Consider the following 23,020-nt stretch of genomic DNA (forward strand, 5'->3'; position numbering starts at 1 on the left):
CTCTTCAGCTTCTCATTGTTATTTGTCAATAGAGAAGTGACACTCTTTATTTTCATACAGAAGTTTTCAAAGTGACAAGGCATCGCTCCTATAATGAAGTGATTTTTTATCCCGTAATTCATGTTTCATCCCACTCTATTTTTTTTATCAAAATATAAGTATTTTTTTATTAGAAACAATTATATTCGAAACGCTGTTGGCGTTCCACTCCATTTTATGTACCCAGCCAGGTTTAAATAAAAACAAACGAAAATAACACAAGCACCAAAGGAAAAGCCCATAAAATAGTGGGGCTTGTTCGTGCCACGGGGTCCAAAAGATATTTTCGTAGCAATTAATAATATGTGCAAAAATCAGGTCAAAGTTATAATAATAAATCGATTTCAATATCCGTGTGATATTATTACGGTGGAGATTATAATCAAAGTGAGCCCTGCTAAAATAGTTAGATGTAGATGCTGCTGGATTCTTTTAACTTAAAAGCACACGTTGACCAGATATGGAGAATATCTTTTGTGCGTGTTGATTTCTCCCTTTGTTTTTTTTTTTCCTGTGTTGAACATGTAATTTAATATACTACTTGCACTCCTAATTATAATACCTTATTTATAAATTACAAATGAGGTGTTGTAATTAGGATCGTGAGTAGTATATGGTCTATTTTGAATTCTTTTTTTTATAAACAAAACAATAAAAGATATGAATCAAGTATTATCTCTCTTGTTAAAAATATTAGAGACAAACTAAATTAAAATTTTATATTTAAAACTAAAAAGACAAGTCCCGTTAATTGAGGGGCAAGTGAGATTTTTCATGATATTGGGTTTATTTTTAGTTGGATTGAAATTTCATGGTCCGTGGGACCCTTGCTCACGAAGGGCGAATATTAGGGTTCGGAGATTAATGTGATCGGAATTTGACTTAAAATCCCATTAAGAAAAAAAAAAAAAAAAAAAACCCCGGTCAAGTCACGTGTGTTTTCCTAACAGCCACAAAGGGAATATTTATTATAATATCCATCGTATTTATGATTGGAGTCAGGTTTCCATAATTTAAAAAGCGGTGGGGATGGATTAATATGCTTAATCCATTTGTTTGGGCAGGAACATTTCATTGAAACACTCAAATCCTGCTGGTCAGATCCCAAAACATGACCAGTTCGTTGACCTCCTCGCTTCTTTTTATTATTCATCATCCCATGGGAGGTACAGAACACTAGTTGTATTCAAATTTTCCTCCGCGTTTCAATTTTCAGTTGTCCGTTTTCGGGCTCATAGAAAACAAACCCGGACAACTTACAGTTAAAAAACTAACAAGTTATTGGCTGAAACCCGATAAGAAAAAAAATATAATGTCAAATTTCGGAAAGCGCACTTGTTAGAAAGAATTTGATCTTAATGGTCACGATCCAGCGGGAATTAACTGTTTGTAATTTACATATAGATAAACAAAATAAAATAAAAATTAAGCCTCTATACACTGTTATTTTTTAACTGCCTTGTTACTACCAACAATTTTGGCGGACAACAACACAATATAAGTATTAAATGTACCGACAAGAAGGATCAAGGCCAATGGAAAAACTATTTTTTACCTCTTTTTGAAACAAAATCGTGCATTTAAATTTTCTGAATAGGAAAAACTATTCTACGACAAACTTGCGGCAGGTATTCTTATCATTTAAAAATCAAACAGGTGGCTAGAGGCGCGACGATGTTACATGCACGTCATAACTCAGCCACGAGGAGGCTTCCTGCTATGCCCACTATCCCCCGGAAGAGATCATATTTTGCTATCTACTACTGGTAAAGTACTACCCGCTTTATTTGATTTTTATGTTAATTTTAAATATAACACTTTAATTCATTTTGTCTTTTATGTTTATATATTTTTTTCTAAGGTAGTTTCTAACAATGGTAATTTCAGTTAATATATTTGATTAACAAGGATATTTTAAGAAAGACAACATTTATTTATCACAAATAACTAACTTAACTTATTTCTTTAATCTCCTTAAATTATTCAATTAGCTTTTATAATTAGAATCGAAGATAGTATATTCACGCTGTCTCCTAAAAAACATTGCAAGAGGATAATTATTTTTAACTCGGAAGTGTTTGAATTTGTTTTGATAATATCATGCCCCTTTAGTCCTATTTACAAGGTAGAGAGAGAAGATTTTTTTTTGTCACATTTATAAATTACATTATTAATTATTAAATTTTTAGTATAAATAAACTTGTTTTACCATTTACTTATTATTGTGTAGATTGTTATCATGTTATTTTTTATTTAACACAATTATTGTTATTGTGTTAGAAGATGCATATAGGAGTAAATTTTCAAAGTTATTAAATTATTACATTTTAATATATAGCTAACAAAGTCTATTCTTTTTAAATGTTGTTGAAATACGTTGAAAGTAACTTTGAGAAGATTAGTACTGACAAGGGGGCATGCACAGAAGAAAGAAAATGCAGAGCTGCCGTAATCAGAAAATAACACAGTGGGTTGACCTAAGCCGTGGATTCCACGTGAAATTTAGGATTACATCCAATCATGATTTCGGTTTTGATCCCCTCCTTTTCGGTTTTATTGAAATTTAGAAAATAACACAGTTTGGTTGGAAAAAAAAAGAAAAAAAAAATTACTATCAAGTCTTATGTAAGAGAAATAACTACTAAAAGGTTCAGTAACAACTTGAACAACTTATAATGACAAGTTATATAATGGAGAATAATAACTTTTAGAATTTGTTTTGTATTTTTTTTTTACATGACGTTATAATTCTCTCTTAAAAAAACTCAGTTTTACCCCCAAAAAAGGGGAATTGTATAAGAAAGCTGGGCTATTTTTAAGTCCAGGTCAAAATATCAAATAAATCCAACTTAAAAAAATAAAGCCCACTTTAACAAAATAAAACCTCAAGCCCAAAAAGAGAACCCCTCCCCTCCACTGTCCCTCCTCTTATGCTGCCGTCATCAAATCCATTCCTATCTTACCAAAAAAAAAAAACGAAGAAATCCGTCCCCAGTCCCCTTCACAGACACGCCTTGCTTCAAACCCTCAGCCCTCAGCCATTCTCGAACTTTAGCAAGCTTTCACTCTTAGTGTGCCTTCAATCTCCTTCAAATTTCTTGTTTTCTCATAACAGGACAAGATCAGCCCCATTATCCATGTTCATTTTGACCAATATACACCCACCCGACCTTCGCCCTTACTAGCACTATATATCTAGTTTTCCCGAGTCGTTTTTCCCCCCTCCTGAAATGGTCTAAGAATCCCATATTTTCTTCTTTCTTTCTCGTGGTGGTGGCAGCTGAAGCAGAGGCAACAGAAAAAGTGGGGGTGGGCAATGGCTGCGGCAAACAGTTTAAACGTGAAACATCTGGTAGACGATTTTTTATTTTCATTTTATCCATGAAGAGTTTTGTCATGTACTAACTATCAGAAAATACACATGGCTTCTAACATCTAATTCCAGGAAGCATTGGAGATCTTAGCATCGATTGATTTAATTGACTTGTGCAAGGAAGCCAAAATCGAGCGCTGCCGGGCGACTAGAGATTTGAGAAGCTGTGGCCGCTATGTCCACCATTTGTTGAATTCATGTGGGCATGCCTCTCTATGTGCAGAATGTAGTCAACGGTGTGATATCTGTCCAATCTGTAGAATCCCAATTCCCAAGACTGGCACTAGACTGTGTCAACGTCTTTATTACCAGTGCATTGAAGCTGGACTTATATCTAAAAGATGTGATGAGAGATTTCAAGAGATAGAAGACAGCGAGAAACAACTAACTGCCGATGTCCAACGGCTTTATTCTTTGTTTGATGTCGCACTTGAGAATAACTTAGTTTCTCTAATTTGTCACTGTATCCTTTTTTATGTCAGCCATATGTTTAGGTATAGAGGTTAAGTTTAATTTTAATTAAATATATTTTCTATAAGTATCTTTAATCTGTGTGGATAGAGTGTACATTCCCCTTAACAGAAGTTCAACAGACGTGACAGATGTATGTATGGATGAAACTGCTGTTTCCAGTGATCCTGTCATTGCATTTTTGCTGGATGAAGTGGTGGTGAAGGACTGGTGCAAGAGGACATTCAAAAACATTATATGTGAATTACAGGAAATCTGTATCCTGAAGCCTTTTCAGATGTTGTTATCTGAAGCTGATCCTATTCTGTGCTTTTTTCCCCCCCTGTATTCCCTAAATCTTTTTGTTTCTTAACGATTTTTACTAGATAGTCTTGACACTGGAGGAATGAAAAACAGATTGAGTTCACTTCTTAAATTTAAATTGCACTTGGCTGGAATATCTACTGTGCTAGAAGTTTTGGATTCATCTTTCAAGGGCACTCTTTCAGCACAACTTAACGGTTTGCACCATCTACAGGAGAGCGTATCAAAGACAAAGCAGGTCTAGTTGCTTGCAAAATTTTGTATTCAACGGATTGCGTACCTATTTATGAGATTGCTTTATTAAATGTTTTCTCCCTTCCCTATGACCCGTAAAATCAAGAAGTTGGTAGGTGTTATATTGTGTTATTTTTAACCGTTGTTTTCAACGAGATTTTATCCTGAGTCTTGAAAAGTATGGATGACAATTGTATATTCAATATAAGGCGGCTCTGTTTGTATACCAAATCATGGAAAGAGTGAACTAACTATTTCAAAGCTATTATTGCTGGGTGCTTTTAATTAAGTAGCGTGGCATATATAAGATGGACTTAAGCAGTCAATATTTGCCCTTAATCTTGCTATTTTGTTGATTGTGATTGCCTATTAAGTATGTAGTGGCTACCCTACCTCTATCTGTCTATCCCCACCCAGAATTATGGAAGTTCTAAAGACGTCATGTAAATTAACTCATTCCAATCTACATTCAAGTAACTAATTCGTGTTGTGCTGTTCCTTCAGCATCTGGAGATTATTATTTGGTGTACAAGACATGAATTTTTGGAGCATGTGAGATCTCGTTTTACTGATAGTTCATCATGGGCTTCAGTTGTACGTGAACGGAAATCAGCAGCAATTAAGCGTGCTTGGCCCAATGCAATAAGCCAACCTGCGGAGTCAACATGGCAGGATGGTTCTTTATTTATTGAAGATGCATTAAATAATCTTGAATTAGAGGAGGGTTTGATAAAGGACATTGGAGAGGGCTTGACAGTTGCTTCCTTGCAGAAGGATGGTACATCAATTTTCAGGGCTAATATTGATGGGGTACTGGGTTGCTATCCCTTTAAAAATCTTCGAGCTGCTGCTGACTTACTCTTTTTACGTGGTAGTTCTGACATGGTGGTTGCAAAACAAGCCATTGTATCCTTGTCCTTGTACCTTTTATTGTGGTTATGAGTTCTCAATGGTTGTCATTAATTAGAGGATTGCTTTATTAGTTTCCTTAATTTCTATAGTTTCTGTATTATTTGTATGATCGCCACTGGACAATTCCAGATGAAGAATGGAGAGAAATAGTGGAGGACTTTGCGGCTACCTTTAGAATTAGTAGGCACTCATTATTGGAGTCTTTAATATTTTATCTTCTAGATGATCACACAGAGGAGGCTTTACAGGTAACTTGCACATGTTACTACTATGCTCATTGAGACTGGCTGATGGTTTTGTTTTGGCTTCAAATAAATTCTTATATTCAGTTGATCCACTGGTTTCCTTTGACTTGAATGATCAACGTCTTACTTTTCTTGATACTGTTTTATATTAAAATTTCCCTTTTGACCTTGAAACAGAAGCAGGTGAAGAATTGTTTGGTTTCAAGTTGTATGATATTGCAACTGCATGCGTAATATGTTCAGTCCTTCTCTTTTGATCAATGGTCCCATATCTGGAATGATTGATAACCTTTAAAAAGTATTCAAAGTACAGATAATCCCCTTCCCAAATAAATAGAAGGGTTTTTACGTTTTGATGTCTGTTTTTTTTTTTTAATGTGTATGTGGTCTCTTCCCTTCCTTTAAGAGTAATATAATTTGTTATCCTGTTAGGAAGCCTGTCGCCTTCTTCCTGAAATTTCTGGCCCAGCATCACATCCTAAAATTGCTGAAGTTCTGTTGGAAAGGAATAGTCCTGATACAGCTCTTATGGTTTTAAGGTGGGCTGGCCGTGATGGTGGATCACAGTTGATTTCGCTTAGGGATGCTGTGACTTCAGTGAGGGTGAGGGTTGAGTGTGGGCTTCTGACTGAAGCATTTATGCATCAGAGACTGCTCTACACCAGAGTGAAGGAAAACAAATTGATGAGGGGAGCAACTGGGGATGCTTCAGACAAATTAAAAGGTCAATATAGCAGTTGGCTGGAGTGGGTTGAGGCCTTGGTGACTGAGATTTGTTGGCTCTGTATCAGGAGGAACTGGGTGGACCGAATGATAGAGTTGCCTTGGAATTCTGAGGAAGAGAAATATATACACAAGAGCCTTTTGGATTATGCTGTTGATGACCCCCTCAAGACTACTGGAAGTCTTCTTGTTGTGTTTTATATTCAAGTAAGCCATTCAAATAGCTGCTTCTGAAACCTAGATTGATGCTGCTGATTTATTGAGTTTGTTTAGCTGTCTTGAGATGCTGTGATCATTGTACCTTTGTTATCCCGCCTATGTCTATCTTAATTAAGCTTTACATATCTGCTTGCGTCACCGATGTCCACCCAATCTGATAATTGTAGCCTTAGTTGAAAAGCGATGCCACATCCATCATCACTATTGTCCACTGTTTCCATATTTGGCTTGCTCAATATTAACACCCTATCTGATGGTCATAAACAATGGAACTGGTTAAGTTGGCACTTGCCTATGGGATTGTTTTTTAACAATCCTTTGTGCCCTTGTGCTTGTCTCACCCATGTCTTCTTTGGAGCAATAATAAGTGAATATGAATGACAAAATCTTGTCTTCGTTTCTCATGCATGAATATCATGTTTGGTTTACAACTTTTTTAAGCAACGGATCATAATTTGTTCAGTACTTTGGTTAACCTGAAAGATTATGTGGATTTTAGTTGTATCTTTCCTCGAGTTACCATTCTTGTTGCAAATGAATATAAACTCTGCTCTAATATTCTTAAATTGTGTCTGGTTATTTGAGAAAAAGTATGAAAGATCAAAAAATTGTCTTTGCTCTCTGCAGCGCTATAGATATGCTGAAGCATACCAAGTTCATCTTAAACTTGAAAAGGGAGAGCAAAAGTCAATTTCAGATGTTTCTGTTGGAGAAGAAGCTCTCTCTAGAATAAGGTCAATCAGTCAATGGAGAGCTAACTTGGTTGTAAGTGATTTTCGTGGTTTTTTGGGGTCATATTTTGTTTTGTAGTATTTGGCCTAAACATCCCTTAATTGTCAATTGAGTTTTCAGACTCACAAATTCCTTGATCAACATTACATGAAACATAAATGCTTCTCAAGAAAATTTTGAGGGGATGCAATGTCTTCGCAATGCATGCCTTAATTGACTGAAATCTACATATATATGAAATTTAGTTGCCCAAAACAAATAGGACTGCGCATCACCCTGGATATATATGATTACTACTATGTGCTCATTTGAATTGGCTTATTTAAGTGCTTATAAGCACCTTTCACATAAGTCGAGATAAAACTCCTTTATTCTTACTTCTTATTCCGTAAATCACTATTGAAAAACTGCTTATAAGTTATTTCAAGCTCTATATCTTATTTTACATTTTGAATACTTGAAAAGAAAGCATAGGACACCACCCAAATATGGCTAAATACACAAACACAAGAGTTCGCTGGAATTAAATAACAATGGTTGTGGTGGGCCTACTTTCCTGTATACGTTCACTGTCATGTGTAAGATCTACCTTTGTTCCCTTTAAAAGCTTTTACCCCTTTTAATAAATTTGTTCATATATGAAAGGAATTTGAGAAAGTAGAGGTATTTTTGTCCAGATTAATCAAAGCAAATTGACAGATGGCATGTTTTGTTTCACATTAGACACTCCTAGATTTACTGAGGCCAACACAGCATGCAGAGTGTCGGATGCAGCATGGATTTGTGCTGTAATATATTTCAAATTATTTCTGTGCTCATATCACACAGATTTATGAAATATTTAGATGCTGGGATGAACAGGATAGATGCTTGGAGCTGTTGCCTGAAGTTAAGCAGCGACAACTGAGGAGTGGAGATTTCACTGAAGGTGCTGCTACATCTGACATGGAAGGGGAAAGTCCATCTAAGTCGGATGGTCCTCAGATACAGGACTCCAGGCTGACTAGTTTATTGGTCCCCTTATCTGCTAATTCTACGCATGTGCTAGGTGTAGACCATACAACTGGTTTGTTGCGGTCATCAACTTATGAGACTCCATCAAAAGTCTCCGGTATCAGCCCTGAGCTCGGTAGATTTGGTTCTCCATCACATGAATGGTTATTTACCAATAGTGAGAGGAGGCCGAAATATCAAAGTAACACGGGCAAAAATCTCAAATACGATGCTTTGACTCGAAGAAATCATAGGATCCATTCCATGAATGGTTCACCTGTAAGGGGAGTTAGCAGATCGCCACCAAGTCATTCCCAAGACAACATGCAGGATAAAATCTCAACCGGAGATGAATGGAATCAGTTTCTTGGTCATAATGCAATCAGCAATCCTATGTACCCTTGGAAAGCTACAGCCAATCCTGTTACCAGAACTACCTTAAAGGATTCTACAGAGCTTGCAAATGACCTGCGAAATACATCCGGCAGAAAAGTTCAATCACATAGAGACGATAGAAGCTGGAACAGGGCTCCCTCTGATGATCCAATGGATGTTTCTTGGAGGTAAGGATCTTGTTAATTCTGCTTTCGTTCACTTATTTTTCTTTTTAAATTTGAGAAACAAAGCTTAGATGAGTTGGGATCCAGAATTTTTTAATGATGTTTTAAGTTGCTTGTGGGTGTTGTTCTAATTCTTTGTAAGATTTGCCCGTAAAAGGTTTAGTAAATGTAGTGACTGCATTTTTTTGTGCATTTTGTTCTTTCAGCCATATGGAAGGCAACTTATCCATTGAAAAAAGGAACACCAATGGCGGACCAAGGTGGAGGTCAGATGAAGAAACTGACGATGGGGAAGAAGAGAATATTCTAGAAAAAGCGATGGGGATAGCTTATCATGCAAGTTTAACTAGGAAAAGCAGACGTAGCAGATTTACCAAGAGATGAAACCACGCCTCTCGTTTGGTATGAGTCTGGGAATTACCTAGAAATGAATCGGTAATATTGTTATTGAAAGAGCTGTTTTAGGATGAGAGTTGTACCTTTTTGGAAGGTCGAAGTTTTCAAGTTTACGAGTACAGGGATCATAGTTGTGTACTAAATATGCAGAGAAGGAAATACTAATTTTGAAGGTCCATTTCCTTCCCTTTTCCAATGTCGTTCATCAAAGTAATGTAGATCTACTGATAATATTTCGAGCAAAATTCAAAGCTAATGTTTTGGAGTGGTAACTTTTACTCCGACATCTGTCTATGCTGGTTGGGCATCTATTGTGTGTGCCCCCTTGCTCGGCTGTTGGATTCTGGACGTCAGACTTGTATATTTTTTGCAGTTAATCCTTACTGATGTGCGATGCCAGATAACGAATCAGCTTATTAAAACCCAATATTTGGTGGGATTTCCCTTTCAATAGTCTGGAGGGCTCATAAGCAAATGCCTATTGATGGTGAACGAGGTTCACCAACGGTGATTCGGAGAGGGTGCAAATTCCTTTTCGGATTACTGCGAGATCAGCAAACAGTGTCGGCTGACTTCTCAAGTCCTTTGCAATTGCTCTTTTCGACAATGCATGGTTTTTTTTTTTTTTTTTTTTTAAATCATGTAATGTTTCTCGAGCACCTATGAGCTGGGGGTACAATGATGATGGATCCAACTTGAATTGACTATAAATCAGGCCTTTGCTGCCTCTATAATGACGACTTGCTTTTCCCAGAGGGGAATTCAATTTCCCCTTAGAAGATTGGTTATCTTGTGTTTTTCTTTTTCTACGTTTTGCTTTCATTTCCTTTTGTCATTTTTTTTAAATTCCGTCAGCGAAACAAACACATATTTTACTGTCAGCACACCTAATGGCAGTGTGCAACATGGCGGAGTGGTTGATTTTACTTCGTGATCCGTTTTTAATTATCTGAGTATACTTTTGAAAAACAAGTGAATACGCTTCAAGGAATAAAATTACAATTAAAACACAAAACAAAAATAGTTGAGAGTTTTTGATAGAAAGATTTGAAGTCTTCAAAAGAGGACATAATTATTAAAAGGTTCTAATGACAATATAACAGCTTGCAATAACAAGTTTTAGGATATGTAATGACAATTGTTCACTTGTTAACAAAATTCGATGGTAATTATTTTCTTTTCTTAAACCTCACTGTAATTTTCTTTTTGTATTAGACATGAACGAGATAGGAACAATCTTTTTATTGCCTCTATTTTCAATTCGTGTACTGTTTTACTTGTTTTATTTTACAACTTTCTTTCTGGGTCTCTATAATGGAGCCTAAGAATAAGAAGTGATAAACTAATAAGCTATTAGTTGAGACAGTAAATAGCCTCATCTTATCAGGAGAAGAATAGAAATTCAAATTTTGATAAGCTTAGTTATTGTAGGAAGTGGGAACTTTTTACGCTCCAGGCCTTTGAAAAAGGAAACCTCTCATCAAATAAAAAGAAAAGGCATAAAGAGTGATGGATAATAATAATTAGGAGAGCTATTTGTGATATAATGACGTGTTGCATGGGGCAGGGTCAAGTTAGATAGTCTTCATTATGCCGCTCTATCCAAGAATACACCCTTTTATCCTAACCGCGTCTCCTTGGACCATATGGTTTGGTGACTCCAAATTCTACTCATCCGTCCATCACAAAATGAAATCAATTTTTCAATCGAACTAGTTGATTGATATTACTCCCTCCGTTTCTTATTATAAGAGACATTTGATGCTTATGACATGTTCCCATATATAAGAGACACTTAAAAGTTGTCTCTATTTTTTGTATTAATTTCTTATTTCATCCCTATTTATTTTGTCTCCAATTCATACTCTCGCCCCCTCCCACTTTCTTTTTTTTTAATAATTTAATTGTTTTCTCTTATATTCTCTCTCCTTATTAATAGGGACATTGTTGGAAAAAAAATACTATACTTTTTACATATTAATTGTCCTCAACTAATTTTAACTGTTTTTTTATCAACGTAATTTGGTTATTTGTCTCTTATAATAAGGAACGGAGGGAGTATTTCTTTTACTTTCCAATTAGTTGGAAAAATATTTCCTTTTTCAGATGACTCTTTTAGATGACACTAATAATTAAATTTATCTATCACCAAAAAAAATAATTAAATTTATCTAAAATAATGTATTTCTTTCATAAATTAAGGCAACAAAAGCTCAATGTTGCTTTGACTATGAAAAGGTTGAGACAAAATAAAAAACGAAAATACATTTGCATATAATATTATCTACTATTTTAAAAAAAAAATGTAACATAATTTTTAGTTTTTTATACTTAACATTTTTCATAACAAATATTAACAGAAAACCCCTTAGTTGGAGGAATTTACGTGGCACGTAGAGTTCTTTCTAAACATGTTCAAAGTTAGACTTGATGCGTTCACACCTTTTATCAATATTTATTATTATATTTTTTTCCTTTTGCTTTTGATGATGTCGTCTTCATCGTTCCCTTTTTCCTGCCTGACTGTCTCCCTTCTTTAATTTCTTCTATCTTTCTTACCTTTCTATTTGGTGGGAGAGAGGCTCATTATCCTGTTGTCCTTCATTGACCACCCAACCGCTCTTAATAATAATAATAATAAAAAAAATCAACCATATTATCCCTTTCTTTGGATAAATTATCTATGGCTAACACTTAATACCATATTGTATTATTTTCTGGCAAAAAATATTATATTGTACTATTTATGAGTCGTTATAAAATTCTAAATTCGGTGCAGCTGGAAAAATCTCCCCATTTTATTTAGATAAAACTACAGTGACTTTTGTGGTCAGGAGAGATCCTCTTTTTATAACCCCAAAGGAATAACCAAAAAAGGGGGAAAAACTTAAAAAAAAAAATCCCAATAAAAAGAAACAAAAGAAAGCTTGAGATTTGCCTCTGAATAATACTATGATTAACAGCCTCGAAACAAGCAGTTCACTTTACCGACACGATAGATATTTAGATTATTGCATGCTCCAATTTTTCCCGGCCATTGGCGATATTTTTCAAATATTAATAATTAATAAATAAGCTCTATTTTTGTTATTTTCAAAAAATATGGGCACGGGATTCTATCAAATAGATAAAGAAACGAGAATTGGCGAGAATGACGGTCAACTGGAGGTGGCTTGTGGTTTGGGAGATGACTTGTAATCCAACAAAAGTCAGCAATAAAGTGCCATGTCAGCAAATACAGTCACCGTTCGCAGAAGAAACGAGGTGTTCAAAGTTGACCAGATAAGAACTCGGTGTTCATTTCAAAACGTGTATAAAAACTCCACAAATGTTTGATGATGCGTACTAAAATTAACTTCAGTTCGCGAGATTTCGTGATCAAAGTGATATTGACTACTCCGACCTAGTTTAATATCCAATTTTATCTTCATTTTATTTTTTATATTTATTTGTTTTTGTCAAAATAATTTTTATAGTTATTTATATGATTTATAAAATATTTTAAAAAAAGATAACACTCATTTATTATAAATAATTAATTTAAATAATATTTTTAATATTTATAAATTAGTTATATAACTCAAATTAATAGTATTACCTCCGATCTTTAATATAAGATTTTGTTTAATTTTTATTTTGATTCTAAATATAAGACCCCGATTTACTTTGTCTCTTATATTTATGTATTCTTTTTCAAGATAGTTTTTTTAATAATAGTAGTTCTGATCAATATACTTGATTAGCAAAGATATTTTAAGAAAGACAATATATACTTATTATAAATAATTAACTTAACTTATTTTTTTAACCTTTGTAAATTAGTTAATTAATTTTTATAATCAGAACAGGAGGTAGTATTATTTTAAGATGTTTTTAAATGAGATCATGGTTTATGAGTTGGAGGTTTTTATTTTTTAAAAAAAAAGTTAAAACGACCAAATTATAAGCCTACGTAAAAAGCGCAGGGGTGACGCGTCTTGCGGCAGGTATGAAGTGTTAGCCACGTCAACACGCACCACCCGACCATTGGTTCGTGCTTCCGAGGACCATGGGTTGATCCGGTCGCGAAGTATAGAATAATTTCCCCATTTCTATGAGGTACAAGAAACAGATATATGGATAGTGTTACATTATCCGCCGCCTCTGTTTCTCCCTGTCTAAACCGAGAGAGAGAGCAACAAACAATTAATACACCACAAAACAACAACGCTATTTCTGTCCGTGCCAACCCATTCTCCATTTCTGTATCGGATCATGTGTTTTTGATCACCTGTTGCCGATACTCTGAAGCTCAAGCCTAGTTTGTGAGTCTGTTTGATCGGAATTTGGCTGAATCAGAAGCCGTCAATATGACTCGGCGATGTTCTCATTGCAGCCACAATGGCCATAACTCAAGGACTTGCCCGCACCGCGGTGTTAAGCTCTTTGGAGTTCGATTGACCGATGGCTCGATCCGGAAGAGTGCAAGTCTGAGTAGTCTCAGCCACTATGCTGGGTCGAGCTCCGGAGCTCATCATGCTGGGTCCGTCAATCCGGGTTCGCCCGGTGACACGCCTGATCATGGTGCTGCACCCGACGGTTACGCCTCCGAGGATTTTGTTCCTGGGTCATCATCAGTTTCCCGGGAGAGGAAGAAGGGTTCGAATTCGAATCTATAAACATTTTTTTTGGTTTTTGTCCCACTCAATTTGTTTCATTTTCTTTTGTCTTGTTGATGGACTCTGGTTCGAAAGTATTCTTTTAAAGTCCTTAGCTTCTTCTGAGCTCATCGATCAAGTAATGGAAAAGGAATATTTCAACTGATAATCTTGTGTTTTGAGTTCTATCTGCATTTACTTTCGTGATACATGTTTAGTTTTGCTTGCTCTGTCGATTGACAGTATATCAATGTGTGACTTGGAATTTCTTCTTTATGGTGGTAGTATTGAAAATTACTGGACCACGAAGTTGAATAAATTTCTGAGGTTATTGTCTTCTGATGCTTGAATCCATAGAATGCTAGTATAGCATGCTTAGCTGCTTGGTTTCTAAAATTTAACAAAATTGGATGTTAGACAGTCGGCAGCAGCTGCTAGTGGTTATGAAAGGTTCCGATTATCATCATCAAAGAGGAGGCTATGTTCTCACTGACCATGGAAAAAAATAATTCATGAACCTCAATTTCTATTTTTTCCATTGGTCACTTTAGATGCTGAGATGATTTTAAACAGTAATTTAGGAAACGTAGATTGAAATTTAGTGAATGGCATCTGATACCCACATAAATGCTAGGGTAGAGCGTGAATTTAATTTTCACTGTTAATGTGCTTGCATTTGCATAGTCAGATAATGTCTTTATCAATATGCCCCCTCTTCTTCCCCCAAAAAATTGTAAAAAATAAGGTTCTTGTAAACTCCATCCTCTGGCATTGTTCATGATGATTTTCAGTAGATCTGTCAATTTTTTGTATACTAAAGACAAGAAACAGAAATCCATTGATTTATTGTGCATATTGAATTTTTGTTTGATTGATCTGGTAGCTTCTTTTATGCAGGTGTTCCTTGGACTGAGGAGGAGCATAGATTGTTCTTACTTGGATTGCAGAAGCTTGGCAAAGGTGATTGGCGCGGAATTGCCCGTAATTATGTTATATCAAGGACACCAACTCAAGTAGCAAGCCATGCTCAGAAATATTTCATCAGGCAGAGCAACGTATCTAGGAGGAAAAGACGTTCAAGTCTGTTTGACATTGTTGCTGATGAAGTTAGTATCCATGTTTAAACCCTAATATATGCATGATGGAAATGATGTCTCATAACCTATTTGATGGCCATTCATAAGAAAATCTGGAACCCCCCCCCCCCCCCCCCCGGGCTTTCAATTCCTCTTGACACGTTAGTCCCCTTCTACACTCTATGGTGAAGAAGATAAGCAAGTGCTGCACATAGATAGTCAATTGTCATATTTTAAAACTGTTCGTTTCCAATCTTCTTGTGCTGAAGGGCTGATAATATCTTTAGATCGACTCACTTTTCTCATCATGCATGTTTCTGTTATTAATATAATCATACATTTTTGGGTAATTTGGAGATAAATATTGTATTTTCCTTGTATTAAATTATTAATATCCGTGATTAAAATAATTAAGTTTCACCCTCATTCCTTGGTGCTTTCTCTTCTAGATTTCATATACATTTTGTTGCCATTTTTTGGTTGCAGACTGCTGATACACCAATGGCAGAACAAGACTTCTTGCCGCCTTGTCAGCCAGAGGCCGAAACAGAAGGCAATGATCCCCTGTCAGCTCCCCCAGCCATTGATGAAGAGTGTGAATCCATGGATTCCGATAATTCAAATGATGGAGACTCTGCCTCTTTAAAGCCAGATAGCTCACAGTCATACTCGCAATTCCCAGTGATATATCCTGCTTACTTTTCTCCTTTCTCCCCATTTCCTTTGCCTTATTGGTCTGGATACAGTCCAGAGCCCACCAAGAAGGAGACAGTACATGAAGTGCTGAAGCCTACTGCAGTACATTCTAAAAGCCCCATCAATGTTGATGAATTGGTTGGCATGTCAAAACTCAGTTTAGGGGACTCTATCGGTGACTCTGGCCCTTCCTCTCTTTCATTAAAACTCCTCAAGGGGCCCTCTCGGCAATCAGCTTTTCATGTAACTCCCTCATATGGTAATTCAGACATGAATGGCAATGCAATCCCTGCAGTTTAAGGAAATCTTCTGGCGAGTTAACTTCAGGCTAGCTCAGTAATGTCACGATTATCTACAAATACGGGGTTCAGAACTTAGCTCTTGTGTTAGCCACGTATATTTGGTTGCGATAGCAGCATAGTTCTCTTCCTTTTTCACATTAATTATTAACTTGTTTCTTTTCTGGTAGGCTGTAGCAACTAGGAATTGTTTGGGTCTAAAACTTGTTATTTGTCAAGTTATCAATTACTTATTATTTATTTATTCCCTATAGCATAAGAGTCAAAAGTTGGTTCTGCAGTATGGCATCCTTCGAAGTAGTTGTTTCTTTTTTTCCTCCTTTCTTCCTTCCTTCTAGCTTTGGAATGAAAGAAGAGATCCTAATTTTTTGTTCTCCTAAACCCCGAGTTAATCAAGCATCCAAACTCTCTTAAAGTTTAACTCGTGGAGGCTGGTTGGCCCTAAGATTAATAAACTGAATTTGACCCAAAAAAATGAACCGAATGAAAGTAAGCTTTTTTGGGGAGAATTTTTTGGCTAATAAGCTTTTGAGAGAATAAACGCTACTATTTAACTATGAAGCATGGAAATAATCGATCAATCGATCTTGGGAACGGGTTTTGTGCCCGGCCTTTTCTCTATCCTCTCTAGAGGGTGATGTTTCGTAGCTACCTAGAGCTCATCATCGCCTCCGCCTTCGCTTGTCCGGGTTCTGATGTGACGTCGCGGAGTTTTTTGTTGATTCCGTCACAAACGATCATGTTTTGACAAAAAACAAATCGCGTAAAAAATTTGAATTTTTATAATACTGCTTTCAGTTCTAAATATAAGATTCTTTTGCAGTCAATTTGCACCTCAAATTAATCTTATACTCCTCCGGTCTTTATTATAAGACCCCATTTGACTTTTTATTTGGTCATAATTATAAGACCCCAATCCATTTTGTCTCTTATATTTATGCATTTTTTTCCAAGATAATCCTTCTAATAATGATAGTTTTAGCCAATATACTTAATTAACAAGGATATTTTAGGAATGATAACACTATTTATTATAAATAACCAACTTAACTTACTTCCTTAATCTCCTCAATAAATCAATTAGGTCTTATAATTAGGATCGGAGGAGTATTTAAGATTCGTGGTAACACGGAGGGAAAGGGGAAAAGAAAAGCTATAGGTCATCGATGAGAGTCTCTGTTATAATCTTTAACAAATTGCAAACTATTTTTCTTTTTGTCGTATCTTGTGGTCAAAACTATGGGCGCAATAAGGCGAGTGAGTGAAAGGGCATGGAGCTTCTCTCCACTTCATACAAAATAAAGCTTCTACGGCCAGACAGATTAAAATTTGAACCCTTTTAATCAAAAGCGACAACCAAATCCGCGTAATCACGACAGAGCCGATAGATAAATTAAAGTTGAAGCTTTAAGAAAAGACAAGAAACGAATGAAAATCCATTCCCATTTGTCTATTATTACAACGTACAGAAGGTCGGATCTGCGAAGAGGCCGCCAATGCAGCCTTGTTGGAGATCAAGGCTCGAGCTTTCCCCCCAGACTCGTGCTTTCCCACCAAACCCCTGCACGGCAACTTATTAATCAATTAATATAATTATTAATTTCAATCAATATTTATCACCAGGACGCACCGTCCTCCTTACAGGTGTCAGTTCAAAATTCAGATCTAGGAATTTTATATAATTTCTACATTAAATTAGGCCGAGTGTGTCGCTGTCGGTCTTGAACGAAGCTGGTATAAAAAATTCGGGTTTTGATTGTAAAAGACCAGCGTTGGACATTGTGTTCGTTTCGTTTCCGAGAATGGAAGGTGTTGATTACTTGGCTCCCGAGAGGAACAAAGCTCAATTCGATGTCGAAGAGATGAAAATCGTCTGGGCTGGTTCCCGCGAAGCTTTTGAAGTTTCTGATCGAATGGCTCGCCTTGTTGCCAGCGATCCGGTGAATGATTATCCTTTACACTGTTAATTGTTACTTTTCTTTTGAACAAATTTCCGACGTGTCTATACTTGGACAAATTATGAATTTTTTTTAATAAAAAGAATTTGCTTTATTAAAAGACGAAAATTTGATTCTCGATTTGATATTGGCTTTCGATGGTCGGTAATTTCGTTACCTCCGGTTCCTGAAAGTTTAAATTGAAGATTTTGAGCTATTAGACTCAATGTGCCTCCAAATCAACGTGTTTTAGCCTTTCTTTCTGTTGGATGTGTCTCCCAATGAGAACTAAACTATTAGTTAGTTAAGGATCACAAACTGCTGCACAGCACCAGTATGTAAAGTATTTTGATACTAATTCATGTTTTCTTCTTCGAATAGGCATAGTAATAGACGTTATTTTGACTTCTGCAAGTACCTATAACCTTGATTACTTGTCTGTTCTCTCTAGATATTCAGAAAGGACAATAGGCCCATGCTTGGCAGAAAAGAATTATTTAAGAACACTTTGAGGAAAGCAGCTCATGCATGGAAAAGGATAATTGAGCTTCGCCTCACTGGTGAGCCTGTTGATCTTTTTGTCGTTTGCATTTGGTTTCCAAGCTTTTAATTTTCTTCTAAGGAAGGCAATTCGTTGCCCATTGCAATTTCTATATATCATGCTTTATAACCATGAAAGTTGTATTCTTGCAGAAGAGGAAGCTTCTAGACTTAGATTCTATGTGGATGAACCTGCATTTACGGATCTTCATTGGGTATAATTCAAGTTGTTTTCCTGTTGGAATTCCTTTTTTACGTACTCTATCTATCCTTAAAGGAATATGTGGGTCAAAGGGGTGATGCTAGTCTAAGGATTTCACATAAATAAATTGACCTCTTTTTCACTTGTCGTGATGTGCATTTGAGGCCACTTCAACTGCTTCTACTAAGTTTCAGGTAATTATATTATCTTGCAGGGAATGTTTATCCCAGCTATAAAGGGACAAGGAACCGAGGAGCAGCAACAGAAATGGTTGCCTTTGGCTTATAAGATGCAAATAATTGGTTGCTATGCCCAAACTGAACTTGGTCATGGATCCAATGTTCAAGGGCTCGAAACAACTGCAACCTTTGATCCTCAAACAGACGAGTTTGTGATTAATAGCCCCACACTGACTTCTAGCAAAGTGAGTAAACGGGATAATGACTGAGGAGAGCTTTTATCTATCATTTAGGAAATGTTATGATTTGAGATTCTATGATCTTATAATGTTACCGGATGCATTCATGGATACAACAAGGAAAAGATATCACACCATTTTTTCATTAGTTCACTATGGGCACTGGTTATTTAGGCTATTTGTCTAACATGCTGTGTTTTGGACAGTTATAAGATTTTGTCATCACTCCTTTTCCCCCTGATTTTTATGCAGTGGTGGCCTGGTGGGTTGGGTAAAGTTTCCACACATGCTGTTGTCTATGCCCGTCTAATCACTGATGGCCAAGACCAAGGAGTGCATGGTAACTAACGTATTTGAATGATAAATATTTGGTGTTAGATTTATATTTCTAATAATCAACTAAGCATGCAATATGTAGGTTTCATTGTCCAGCTGCGGAGTTTGGATGATCACTTACCTCTTCCCGGTATAACTATTGGTGATATTGGAATGAAATTTGGAAATGGGGCGTACAACTCGATGGATAATGGGGTTCTAAGATTTGATAATGTAAGAATTCCAAGGAATCAAATGTTGATGAGGTTAGCGGTTTTTCTTTTCATTTTTTTTTAAACGATCTGTCATTATTGTCTTTGAATCAACCATCGTAGACAGATAAGTGGAAACAGCTCATTTTAAAATTTATATTTTTGAGAGCATTGCTCTGGTGCCTGCTCTTACAATATGTTTGTAGAAGAAGAAGATTGCCTGGGAATTGTTAAATCCCGGGTATTCAAATCCTGAAAATGCTTAATTTTAATATATGTATATGTTGTATATATATATATATATATATATATATTTTTGTCGAGCACAATTTGATACTTTTTGAATCCACCAGGGTTTTACAGGTTACAAGAGAAGGAAAATGTGTCCAATCTAACGTTCCACGGCAATTAGTTTATGGTACGATGGTATATGTGAGACAGTCAATTGTGTCTGATGCATCCTGTGCTTTGTCACGAGCAGTTTGTATTGCTACAAGATATAGTGCTGTTCGAAGACAGTTTGGCTCTCATAATGGAGGTCTTGAAACACAGGTCAGACTTTGAACTTTCCGAAAGTGTTAGGTTGTTCGGGTGTTCACATCATAAGGAGTATAGTTAAATATTTTTATTTTAGGTCCATCAGAATTTTCTTAAGCAACAACAATGGTGATGAATATAGGTTCACTGGATTGAATTATAACATGACCTGATTCTTTTTCCTTATGAACTTGCTCCTTATTGGCTATGTATTTCAATATCTCATTGCCTAGGTTCCGGGAAATCTTGCTTTCCACTAATGTATTCTGTCCTCATTTTATGTAATTAGTAATTAATAATCATAACGGGAAAGCTGATGTAGTTCCCAGTGATCTTTTACACTAACACATTGGTCAGGTTTGTAAGATCACTGGTTCAGTTGGTGATGCCTTTATTTTTGTGCCGATGGTTTTTTGACATCTGTATCTTTATTACTTGTGGGTCTTACTCTTTACTACTTGTTTTTTTATAGGTGATTGATTACAAAACTCAGCAAGCTAGGCTCTTCCCGTTGCTAGCTTCTGCATATGCTTTCAGATTCGTTGGTGAATGGTTGAAATGGCTATATATGGATGTGACCCGAAGATTGCAGGCCAGTGATTTTTCAACATTGCCTGAGGCTCATGCATGTACTGCAGGATTGAAGTCCTTGACCACATCAGCTACTTCAGTATGTAACCATTTATCATTCTTCACCACTCTATCAAATGATTTTAGTCGCTTAGTCTAATTATTCTGCTTCTTTAGATGGCATGTGAAATATGAATATTTATATACCATCTGGGAGTATCTTTATGTATGTGCGTACATGTTTAATGGTATACAATCCTACAGTGAACTTTTCACTGGTGATGCTGGTAGTTAAGTTTCTGTTTTTCTTGTCTTCTAATCATTTTAGGGCCTCCTCAATGAGTTGCTGCGCATCCCCCCCTGGAGCGGGTGCTTCATGCGATTTTTTGACTGTGCTTTTCTCATTATGAAGTTGTTTAAAGTTTGCTGCAATACAGTACTTATAATTTAATATCATTAATCTATATCTATCTTGTTATTTGTGGAATAATTAACTGGATTACTAATCTTCAGTTTAGAAGGTCCATTCCTCTCTGGTATTATCTTCGTGCTTTTGTCTTCAGTAGTGTTTGACACTTGACCTTGTTGAATTCATTCTTGTTCAAATAAGCTAAAACGCAGTTCCCCTTTGCAGGATGGGATTGAAGAATGCCTCCGAAAACTATGTGGTGGCCATGGTTACCTTTGTAGCAGTGGCCTTCCTGAGTTATTTGCAGTATACGTTCCTACCTGCACTTATGAAGGAGACAACGTTGTGCTGCTTTACAGGTTTCTTAATTTATATTGTGTTATCATATTTTGTCCCATTAGTAATAGACTAGGTATCAAGCACGTCTTCAGTTTACTATGAAATTTGAACTGCAGTATGACACAATATGGAATTTTATTTTCTTACATTGGGTGTGGCAATGACATTTGTTATACTGATGTGGTGCTTTTAGTTTTTGTAGGACAGGTCATAGCTGTAGTATTTTACAACATTTAAACGTCATAAAAGCATTAGGAACATCCGAACATGTAAACCCAAACCTCTTTTTAATAATTTTATACTCTGTTTGGTCTTTGTCTTCATTCTATGAATTCTCATTTCAGTGATCATTTTGACGCTGATGCAGTCAGATTTTGGTGTGTTATTGGGTTAAATTCACTAAAGGTTGGTCTGTCAGTGTTTGACGTTCTCTTAGAAAATCTTTTGCAGGTAGCAAGGCATCTCATGAAGACTACCTCTCAGCTGGTCTCTGGGAAAAAGCCTGTTGGTACCACTGCTTATATGGGTCGAGTGGAACATCTGATGCAATGTCGTTCTGATGTTCAGAAAGGTATAAGTCTATATTAAAATTTGATTAACTGAGATTGTATCGGTTACTGTGATAAATTTTGTCCTTAACTTCTGGTTGATGACAGCTGAGGATTGGTTGAAGCCTAATGTAGTGCTGGAAGCATTTGAAGCTAGGGCTGCTAGGATGTCTGTTGGCTGCGCTCAAGCTCTTAGCAAGTTTACCAATCCGGAAGAAGGTACATGCTTCATTATTGCCTCTGAGCATAAACATCTTCATTGGGGAAGATAGATGTATGTGTATGTAGTTTCCGGAGATCAAAAGAACGTGATTAAACATTACAATGATTGATGCTAAGAGTTTTCTGGACGCAGGTTTCACACAACTGGCAGCTGATTTAGTTGAGGCAGCAGTTGCTCACTGCCAGTTGATTGTTGTTTCCAAGTGAGTTTCCCTATAATGTCTGTTAAGAGTCTTAGGACGATGGCTTGTCTTTATGGCGTTTGGTATGGGGGAAATAGAAGGGAGGAGGGGAGGAAAAATTTTAATTTGTTCGACTTGAAAAATTGAAGAAATAAGGTTTAAAAACTTTCAATTGAATTTTATTATTCTTTTATCTTATATCTTCTCTTTATTAAAATTTTAAAACCCCACTTTTAAATTTTTAAAGTTGAGCTCATTAAATTTTTTTCTTTTCTCCCCTCCCTTATATTTCCCTCATATTGGAAATAAAAAAAATGATATTATTGAGCTGGTAATTTAAGATATTGAGTTGTATTACTTGAAGATAATGCTTCATTGAATATTTAGCACGTTATTTGACCAACCCTTTGATTTCAGATTTTTGGAGAAGTTGCAGCAAGATATACCTGGGAAGGGAGTGAAACAGCAATTAACAAATTCTCTGTAGCATATATGCTTTGTTTCTTGTTCACAAGCATCTGGGCGATTTCTCTCCACTGGCTGCATCTTCCAAACAGGGTTCACTTGCACAACGAACAGCTGAGGTCCTTGTATTCCCAGGTTCGTCCTCAATAATCTCAAGCTGTTTTACTTCTTCAAGGATGCCACATCCTATAAGGTCTAGAAAGACTTTAATGAAGA

At 36.1% G+C, this 23,020-nt stretch overlaps 2 protein-coding genes and 1 pseudogene across 2 annotated transcripts; all 3 read left to right on the forward strand.

Moving 5' to 3' along the window:
- The first annotated feature begins 3,041 nt into the window (after positions 1 to 3,041).
- LOC114721062 (E3 ubiquitin-protein ligase HOS1-like) lies at positions 3,042 to 9,604 on the forward strand. Its single transcript, XM_028906869.1, has 10 exons — positions 3,042 to 3,391; positions 3,485 to 3,875; positions 4,006 to 4,140; positions 4,249 to 4,424; positions 4,925 to 5,326; positions 5,422 to 5,580; positions 6,010 to 6,507; positions 7,147 to 7,284; positions 8,113 to 8,807; positions 9,011 to 9,604. The coding sequence occupies exons 1-10, from the start codon at positions 3,356 to 3,358 to the stop codon at positions 9,186 to 9,188; spliced, it is 2,808 nt and encodes a 935-aa protein (XP_028762702.1). The 5' UTR covers positions 3,042 to 3,355; the 3' UTR covers positions 9,189 to 9,604.
- A 3,743-nt stretch (positions 9,605 to 13,347) lies between these two features.
- On the forward strand, positions 13,348 to 16,205 carry LOC114721060 (transcription factor KUA1-like). The gene is made up of 3 exons (XM_028906868.1): positions 13,348 to 13,838; positions 14,735 to 14,943; positions 15,400 to 16,205. Exons 1-3 carry the CDS (start codon positions 13,550 to 13,552, stop codon positions 15,907 to 15,909), a joined length of 1,008 nt encoding a protein of 335 aa, XP_028762701.1. The 5' UTR covers positions 13,348 to 13,549; the 3' UTR covers positions 15,910 to 16,205.
- A 1,290-nt stretch (positions 16,206 to 17,495) lies between these two features.
- On the forward strand, positions 17,496 to 22,969 carry LOC114721061 (peroxisomal acyl-coenzyme A oxidase 1-like; annotated as a pseudogene).
- Positions 22,970 to 23,020: the final 51 nt, after the last annotated feature.

The sequence above is a fragment of the Neltuma alba genome, unplaced genomic scaffold (genome assembly GCF_004799145.2).
Source record: "Neltuma alba isolate B1F8T4 unplaced genomic scaffold, ASM479914v2 tig00012009_pilon, whole genome shotgun sequence".
In the NCBI taxonomy this organism is placed as follows: Eukaryota; Viridiplantae; Streptophyta; class Magnoliopsida; order Fabales; family Fabaceae; genus Neltuma; species Neltuma alba.